This window comes from Gymnoscopelus braueri (assembly GCF_963280865.1).
Source record: "Gymnoscopelus braueri genome assembly, chromosome: 19".
Classification (NCBI taxonomy): Eukaryota; Metazoa; Chordata; class Actinopteri; order Myctophiformes; family Myctophidae; genus Gymnoscopelus; species Gymnoscopelus braueri.
Window position 1 is genome coordinate 62,501 of NC_137621.1, and position 10,000 is coordinate 72,500.

Consider the following 10,000-nt stretch of genomic DNA (forward strand, 5'->3'; position numbering starts at 1 on the left):
AGGCTGTGGGCCCCTCGGCTGTGGAACTCACTAACTGGGGGCCTCAGGCAGGCTGTGGGCCCCTCGGCTGTGGAACTCAGTGCCTGGGGGCTTCAGGCAGGCTGTGGGCCCCTCGGCTGTGGAACAAACTAACTGGGGGCCTCAGGCAGGCTGTGGAACAAACTAACTGGGGGCCTCAGGCAGGCTGTGGGCCCCTCGGCTGTGGAACTCACTAACTGGGGGCCTCAGGCAGGCTGTGGGCCCCTCGGCTGTGGAACTCACTAACTGGGGGCTTCAGGCAGGCTGTGGAACAAACTAACTGGGGGCCTCAGGCAGGCTGTGGAACAAACTAACTGGGGGCTTCAGGCAGGCTGTGGAACAAACTAACTGGGGGCCTCAGGCAGGCTGTGGAACAAACTAACTGGGGGCCTTCAGGCAGGCTGTGGGCCCCTCGGCTGTGGAACTCACTAACTGGGGGCCTCAGGCAGGCTGTGGGCCCCTCGGCTGTGGAACAAACTAACTGGGGGCTTCAGGCAGGCTGTGGAACAAACTAACTGGGGGCTTCAGGCAGGCTGTGGAACAAACTAACTGGGGGCTTCAGGCAGGCTGTGGAACAAACTAACTGGGGGCTTCAGGCAGGCAAACTCTGTCCTCTTTCAAATCTCTTCTAAAAACTCACCTCTAACGCACAGCTTTTTTTACATTATGAACTGTTTACTATTTATCTAATTAATGTCTGATTTGTATTGTATATTAACTGTTGTTACTGCAAAGCACTTTGTAACTTGTTTTTTAAAAGGTGCTATATAAATAAAGTTATTATTAGCCCCGCCCGTCTGTGTTCCTATTGGCTGGCCTTTAAACAGCCATAACTCCAGTTCCCAGCATGCTACAGGCACCAAACTTCATCTGAGAGAAGAAATGTATCCATTTAAAAAATAGCTGCTTACATTTACCATTTTATTTGTTAGGCTATTTCTAGTCTGTGTGTGTGTGTGAGTGTGAGTGTGAGTGTGAGTGTGTGTGTGTGTGTGTGTGTGTGTGTGTGTGTGTGTGTGTGTGTGTGTGTGTGTGCTCACGTGGGACGGCTCCTGCAAAGCGTTCTGGGTAACTGCTGAGCAGCCGTTGCCTCAACTCCACCTGCCCACAGCTGGCTGGACCAATCAGAGCGATCGGTCGCTTCCTATTGGCTGGCTGGTGGTAAAGAGCCATCTCTTCATAGGTCAGAATTTCCTCATTATCATAATCTGGACAATAAGTGCAGAGAGACAAATATTGTAGATTTGAATGATATATATAATGTAATAATATCATCATTAAGGTTGGGTAAGTGATATTTATGGGTTAAAACAAAAAGTATTTTGTTAAAAGGTTAAAGCATTATATTCTGATAGTAATCATTGCTATAGAGTGTTTGTTCAGTAACAGTGTTAAATAGCTCTATATTCTGATAGTAATCATTGCTATAGAGTGTTTGTTCAGTAACAGTGTTAAATAGCTCTATATTCTGATAGTAATCATTGCTATAGAGTGTTTGTTCAGTAACAGATGTCTCCCCGTCTCTCCAGCTCTTCAATAAACAGAAAATACATTTTCCGGTAGGTGTCAAAATCTCAGCCAATCAGGAGAAAGTACACATTTTTAAGCTTCATTTTTATAGTGTTCCAGTTCCAATTTTGTCTGCTAATTTCTTAGTGTCATCATTTCCAATTTCACTTGTTTAATCTATATCCTGATTGAGTTCTCTATCCTGATTGGATAGAATTGGAAATGAAACTGAAACGAAAATGCATTTTCTGTTTATTAAAGAGCTGGAGAGACAAGGAGACTCCTTTTACTGAACAAACACTCTATAGCAATGAGTACTATCAGAATATAGAGATATTTAACACTTATTTTAAACAAAGAAAATCACTTACCCTACCTTTAAATAACCACTTAAACCCGGCATCCCCCAGGGGTCTTTACTGGGTCCCCTCTACATAATAGCAGAGTGACCAGCTCTTTTATTGTCTTATGACAGGGTTCATGTGATTAATAATAATAATAATAATAATAATATAATAAGCCTGCTCCATTCTACATGTTACAGGTCATTGACAAATAATCTTCATTATCATATCATTAGCATACCAATATCATATCATTAGCCTAAATTAGCATATCATTAGCATACCGTCATTCTTGTGAGCGTTGTACAGTAACTTCTTTCTCTTCCTCTTGTTCTTCTTGGCACACCACAGCTTCCCTGAAGAGCAGACCAGATGTTATGCAGGGGACCAGATGTTAAGAGCAGACCAGATGTTAAGAGCAGACCAGATGTTATGCAGGGGACCAGATGTTATGCAGGGGACCAGATGTTAAGAGCAGACCAGATGTTATGCAGGGCGGCAGCCCGGGGAAATAAAACTACAAGTCTCTCTCTCTCTCTCTCTCTCTCTCTCTCTCTCTCTCTCTCTCTCTCTCTCTCTCTCTCTCTCTCTCTCTCTCTCTCTCTCTCTCTCTCTCTCTCTCTCTCTCTCTCTCTCTCTCTCTCTCTCTCTCTCTCTCTCTCTCTCTCTCTCTCTCTCTCTCTCTCTCTCTCTCTCTCTCTCTCTCTCTCTCTCTCTCTCTCTAAAACACTTTGAGACTATTTAACTCTATCATAAGGCATTGCTGTTTTGTATCTGACATAAGGAAGGCTTTATAAGCTGACATAAACATAATGTTTGTAAACAATGCGGTGTGCAAAAGCGAGTACTAGACATAAACCCGAGAGCGTTGTATGTGCCGTGCTGTGCCCACTCTCTGAATTTGGTAGTTAATGATGCAGCATTATGTTCTCTGCAGGCAGTGGACTTCTTCACAACAATCCAGGAGGTCTATAATTTCTTGTCTGCTTCTACCTCTCGCTGGGACAAGTTCAAACAGCACATAGGTGAGCGTCAAACCTTTAACACGAGATGGGAAAGTCGGATAGAAGCGCTTAAACCCATCAGATATATATGATGCACTGCTGTCACTGGCAGAAGATGAAAGTCTAACTGGCACGTGTGGAGCTAAAACAAGATGTGAAGCCAGAGGCATTGCAACTAAGATCAAAACCTACCCATTCATGTGTTCTATCATAGCGTGGGATGATATTTTAACTGAGATATATCACCAGCAAACAACTACAGACAACGAGTCTTGATGTACCTCGTGCAGTGACACAACTGAATGTGACAAAACAATTCCTGCTGGACTGCAGAACAGACAGCAATTATGAGAGAGTGCCGTCTGATGCTAAATCACTGGCGGCAGTGGCGGAGGACTTGGAAACGGAGGTCTGTTTTCCTGCACAGTGACGGAGGACATGCAAACGGAGGTCTGTTTTCCTGCACAGTGACAGAGGATGGAGGTCTGTTTTCCTGCACAGTGACGGAGGACATGGAAACTGAAGTCTGTTTTCCTGCACAGTGACAGAGGACTTGGAAACGGAGGTCTGTTTTCCTGCACAGTGACAGAGGACTTGGAAACGGAGGTCTGTTTTCCTGCACAGTGGCAGAGGACTTGGAAACGGAGGTCTGTTTTCCTGCACAGTGGCAGAGGACTTGGAAACGGAGGTCTGTTTTCCTGCACAGTGACAGAGGACTTGGAAACGGAGGTCTGTTTTCCTGCACACGGTGCTGTGCGACCACGGAAAAAAGTTTCCACTTGGATAACCGCCTGTTACCATGACAACATACCACCTGTCCCACAGGATGCTATGCATGTATAAACTGTAGGGGTCGCTCTGCTGCTGCTATGTTTCCATTGATTTGCCTTATATGACGATAGTCCTGAAGAATCCACTGCAAACTTCACTGAACTCACTGATTACAACAATTACAACATTTTAACATATTTTATAAGTGTTCTAAAGCATCCAATATGACAGTTCAATGGTTATAAAACATGAGAGTATTATTAAACATTATAAAACATGACAGGGGTCAGAACTCACCAGACTTCTCAGGCTCCTTGTCCTCTTCTATGGTTTGTTTCATGGCTTCTCTCTGCTGCTGGAAACTCTTACCTGAGTACGTACACACACACACACACACACACACACACACACACACACACACACACACACACACACACACACACACACACACACACACACACACACACACACACACACACACACACACACACACACTTAAGGCAGGTACACACTGCAGGATATTTGGTCCAATTATGCTGTCAAGGGGACCTTTTTTGGGGCTCGCCGACAAAACCTCCCGATCGGGCTGTGTGAAAGGCTCTGCGAGAGGATACGGCCACGATAATTACGCTCGGCGATGGCTTCCCGACCGTTTTCAAATATCTATCAGGTTAGATATTCGTCTCTGTCGCAGACTGGAATTCAGACAATATCATACAGTATGAAAGGAGCTGAGGCCACTCTGCGAGGATATGCACCCTACAGCCAATGAGAGCACATTACTGCCACCGTGGCTAGGGGGAGCGTCGCTGGATCTGACCACAACAAACAGTCCCTACCGCAATATTACCGTCCAGTCCTGTATTAAGTTAAAATTTATAAAACAAAATGAGAGAGTGAGCAAGCCTGGTGGGCTGTTTATTTGAGAGGAATTGCACAGAGAGAGAGAGACTGAGAGAGCGAGAGCTCTGTGTGTGTGTGTGTGTGTATGTGTGTGCAGCATGCGTGTGACACACGGCGTGTGTCTGAACAGCGTTGCCAGATGTTGCGAGAGAAATAAGCAACCAGGTCTATGAAAACAAGCCCAACAAAAGGCCACTTGAGCACTTTAAACCTATTTACAAATACATTGGATATTTGAAAATAGACGATCTACAAGCTCACAACGCGTCGCAGCTATTTTCAAATAAAAAAATTCCAAATCCAAATCCACACAAATCTTGTATGGGGTCTATGATGGCACAACATATTTTCAGAAGGGGGGGTCTACGGACCAATACATATTATGGTTTAAACAACATTAGGATACAAGGCCAAATAAGCAACTACACAAATAAGCCCAAAAAACGCAACCCGCAACAACCAATATTTACAAGCAACTCTACAGAAAAACAAGCCCAAAATCGCTTATAATAAGCAGACATGGCAGCACTGTTTCTGAGTTTCATTGCGCACTTTTAAGCTGGTTGACTTGTTTCAGAGAGAGAGAGAGAGAGAGAGAGAGAGAGAGAGAGAGAGAGAGAGAGAGAGAGAGAGAGAGAGAGAGAGAGAGAGAGAGAGAGATACATACAGAGAAATAGAGAATTAATTATTTAATTTCAACAATCAATAGCGTCCTGTCTCGGTCTCGTGCATATCACGGGAGCTGTGCACGTTTTCATTGGAATAAAAACAAATGTATGTATCGGGTCTGGATAGCATCCTGTGAACTATCCTATCGTATAGTGTGAAAACCACAAGGATATGTGAGAGACGACAGACGACCCCCGACCACTTTAAAGGTCCTACAGTGTGTACCTTATACTTCTTTGTACGATCAATAGCAAAACAGGTAATCTACAAGCTCAAGACCTAAAGACAGTGGTACAGACAGACAGACAGACAGACAGACAGACAGACAGACAGACAGTCAGGTACCTGGTACCAGTCCAGCTAAAGGCTGGTTATCCTCATCTCCATCCCTGTAGGCCTGCCACCAGTTAGGGTCTGTCTGGCTGATGATGTGCAGAATGTCTCCTTTCTGGAAGGACAGACCCAGCTCTCTGCACGGCACGTACGGGTCGTCTGAGGGGTCGTAGTCGAAATGAGCTCGAACATGAACCTGCATAATATATGAATATATATTATATATTATTATATATAACATATACGAACATGAACCTGTATACTATATGAATATATATAATATATTATTATATATAACATATACGAACATGAACCTGTATAATATATGAATATAAACTGCTCAAAAAAAGTTCGGAAACTTATTTTCGGTGAATTATATTGCCCCTTTAATAATACCAATTGGTATTGTCGGGCATTCGTGGAATGAGTGTAACAGCTAAACGTGTGGGTAGCGCCTCCAAAACATTGCCAAAATCACCCAATATGCTTCTGTTGGTAATACGATACGATAATACGATAATACTTTATTGCCAGTTTGCACTGAAATTTGTCTTGCGACCCAACAGCCATGTATGCAACATATAACAGTACACACATTTGACATGACACAAGAAAACAACAAAATACATACATAAAGACATGCAAAGACAAGAGCAATGTCCACCACTCAGCCTACCCCTGGCCTATAACTCCTGATTAAGCCTCAATGTTGTCTGATGGACAAAGGACCTCTTCAGTTTGACCTTATTGTATGTTAGAACACTGTATCTCCTTCCTGAAGGCATCAACCTATAGTCTCCATAAAAAGCATGGCTAGTGTTTGAAGTGATATTCCTTGCCAACCTTATCATACTGTTATTATACGTAGATGTATAGAGCCTCTGAAGTGGTTGTCCAACAATCTTTGAACAAATGTTCACTTGCTGCAGCAGTTGTGACTTTAAAGCTACAGACAGACATCCATACCAGGTGGTTCTACAGTACTGAAGAACACTCATAATAACAGAAGTGAAAAACAAAAGAAGAATCTGTCTACTAGCACCAAAAGATCTCAGACTGCGAAGGAAATAGACTCTTTGTTTTGTCTTCTTACCCACTGATTCAATCTGGTCTTTCCATGACAAAAGGTGGTCTATTACTACTCCTAGGTATGTATACGAACATACCTGGTTGATCTGTTCACTATGAATAGTAATGGGGGATCTGTGTATCTCTAGTGGAGCACCAAAAACAATCTCTTCTGTCTTTTTTGTGTTAATGATAAGAGCGTTGTTATCACTCCACCACCTTATTTACTCTGTGTTGGTGCAGTCCAGGATCACTGGAACTATCCAAAAGAGAAATCAAGACTGTATCATCAGAGTACGTTAGAATGTATTGGTCTGGTTTGTCAGTGCGACATTCAGACAGACATTCCTCAGTACGACAGCTGTCAGTATAAAGGGTGAAAAGTACAGCTGAGCTTACACAACCCTGGGGAGCACCAACATTAGTAGTTAATGCTGAGGAGAGGGTTTTGTTCACTTTCACCCTCTGTACTCTGTTAGTAAGGAAGGAAGCATACCAGTGAATTAAGTATGGATTCAGTTCCAACTGTACCATCTTTGACACCAGAATATCAGACTGTATTGTATTGAAGGCTGAAGAGAAGTCTAAGAACAGCACCCTTGCATGATTCTTATTAGACTTATCTAGGTGTTTTGTAATGAAGTGGACCAGTGTGACAACCGCGTCCTCTACCGCAACCTTTCTTATAAGCAAACTGACAGGGGTCAAATTTGTCTTTAGTTGTACTCACAAGATGTTGCAACAGTATTCTTTCCAGTGATTTCATGGTCACTGAAGTGAGAGCTATGGGTCTATAATCCTTATGTTCTTTTGGACATTGGATTTTGCGTAGTGGTTTTATGTGTGAGGTTTTCCAACACAGAGGAATTGAAATACAGAGGTTTGAAATATTGGTTGCCACACAGGAGCCAACTCAGATGCAAAGTTTTTGAGGAGAAAAGCACTGCACTCGTCCGGCCCATTAGCTTTCCTTGTGTTAGTACACCGAAACACTTTTCTGACATCCTCTTCAGTGATGACAATTCTGTCTGAGGGGGCAGGTGTTACAGCCTTAAGTATTTCAGTGCACTTAGAGGAATCACCTAATGATTCGAATCTGGCATAGAAAGTATTTAGGTCATTGGCAAAGCCAAGTTCATTGTCTGTCACAATAGGTTTGGTTGGGGATGACATTCCTGTCATGGATTTCATAGTATCCCACGCCTTTTTGTGATTTTTGGCTTTAAACGCATCCTCTAGATGCTGTCTATGTGCCAATTTTGCCTGCCTCATTTTTGTTTTTAGCTTTTTTTCTGTCAATTTAAGTGCACCGAAATCTTTGTTAATGAAGGCTGTTTTCCTTTCATTTATTACATTCTTTATGTCCTTGGTCACATATGATTTATTGTTTGGATAGATTTAAATTTCCTTTGTAGGAACAACCAGCTGTACACAAAAATTAATGTAATCATTTGTAACTGTGGTTATTTCGTCCAATGAACCATCTCTAAAAGTGTCCCAATCTGTACAGTCCAGGCATGCTTTTAGTTGTTCCTTGCTTTCATTTGTCCATGTCCTAACTACTTTCTTCTCCAGCTTTCCTCTCTTCAGTTTTGACTTATAGACTGGAGTCATGCACACAACATTATGATCAGAGGTCAATATAGGCGGGCCTACCTTGGCAACATATGCGTTTGGAATGTTCACATAACACTTGTCCAGAATGTTATTTTTCCTAGTCGCATCCTTGACATACTGTTTAAATCCTGGCAACACAGTGTCTAGATAACACTGGTTCAAGTCTCCAAGCACGATTGCTGTAGTTGTAGTCCATGTACACAGTCAGCAATTGTTTTTGCTGCCTGTGCGGCTATTCCTGGCCCTTTAGGAGGCACATCGACTAGTAGACACATAGACTAGGAACAGCAGAATGCACCCAAATTCGCGGGGAAGATAGAACGGTCTTAAAGTCATGCCCAGGATCTCCACGTTGGGATCGTCGCATATCCCGAGTTTGACGGAATGGGATCGACACCAGAGATCATTAATGTACACACATACTCCACCGTAACCGCTCCCTCCACCTCTGTCCAGTCGCACCAGAGTGAATCCGGGGACCTCATAGAGTGAGTCTGGTTTTGATGGCTTTAACCAGCTTTCAGTGAAACATAACAGTGATGCCTCACGAAATTCATAGCTGTACCTTGTGTATGTTCTTATCGTGCTGATTTTGTTTTCCAAGGATCGCACGTTGGCCAGAACGATAAAGGGGAGCGGGGGGCGGGTGAATCTCCTCCGTAATCGGTTCCGAATTCCCCCTCTTTTTCCTCGTCTCCTCCTCCTTTTTCCTCGGATCAGCTCCACGGGGATGTCATCCAACACGGGCAAGTGGACGTGGCCCGCCGTAGTGTTCGGCTCCGGCGGCCGTAATGCCAGTAGTGCAGCTCGGCTGTACACACGGGCGATCCCGGTCGCCCCGTCTTCACGCCAGATGTTTGCCTCGAGCCGGGTCCCCGGTTCTACCGACCAGCACTTTCCACAGGAGTTACTAATACACAGGATCAGTAGAGCTACCTCTACGGCTCTCATCTTGGTGATCTTGCACATCTTTACATGTAACGACATATAGACACACGGACAAAACAAACAACTAAACACCAAGGCATACAAGGCACGCTGAGGTCGCTGTGCAGCCGCAGAGCAGCGCACACGGAAGCTCAGAGCAGAGCAGAGCAGAGCAGAGCAGATTGCTCTTGTTTTGAGCGACCTGCCAGCACACACCTGAGAGGTGTGTGCCAGTAGTCACAGGTGTGTGACTGCCTCACAGGTGAGTGACTGGAACCTGAACATGGGTTCTGCAACTTTGTTGAGTTTGTGTTGATGCTCCAAGCAGCAACACTTCCCCCTCATGGAAAGATGCCACGTTTGTCACTTCAGGACAAGACCTGTGCAATAGGGCAAGTGAAGCTGGTGCTGGACTGTTTGTCGCCTACGCAGTGGCTTTTAAAACGTACTGGGTGTGCAGAAGTTATTTTTTCACCAGTATTTTAGCCTTCTTTGATTTTTCAAGTCAACTTGTAACCTACTTTCTGCACCCTGAAATGTTGCCCTATCTTAGATATTTAATGAGAACATCAGTAGTCATGTTGTTATGCTCTAAACAGCCTGCAGAGGGCAGAACATCAGTAGTCAAGTTGTTATGCTCTAAACAGTCTGCAGAGGGCAGTACATCAGTAGTCATGTTGTTATGCTCTAAACAGCCTGCAGAGGGCAGTACATCAGTAGTCAGGTTGTTATGCTCTAAACAGTCTGCAGAGGGCAGTACATCAGTAGTCATGTTGTTATGCTCTAAACAGCCTGCAGAGGGCAGTACATCAGTAGTCATGTTGTTATGCTCTAAGC

At 43.9% G+C, this 10,000-nt stretch overlaps 1 protein-coding gene across 1 annotated transcript in view; it reads right to left on the reverse strand.

The window, feature by feature from the left end:
- The window catches only part of pals1a (protein associated with LIN7 1, MAGUK p55 family member a), a 50,008-nt gene that overhangs the window by 5,641 nt on the left and 34,367 nt on the right, over positions 1–10,000 (reverse strand). The window contains exons 10-13 of the mRNA XM_080414860.1: positions 5,564–5,747; positions 3,944–4,015; positions 2,156–2,227; positions 1,059–1,226 (exon numbers count right to left, since the gene is read on the reverse strand). Of these exons, the coding sequence (XP_080270986.1) occupies positions 1,059–1,226; positions 2,156–2,227; positions 3,944–4,015; positions 5,564–5,747 (496 nt within the window). The remainder of the gene's footprint in view (positions 1–1,058; positions 1,227–2,155; positions 2,228–3,943; positions 4,016–5,563; positions 5,748–10,000) is intronic.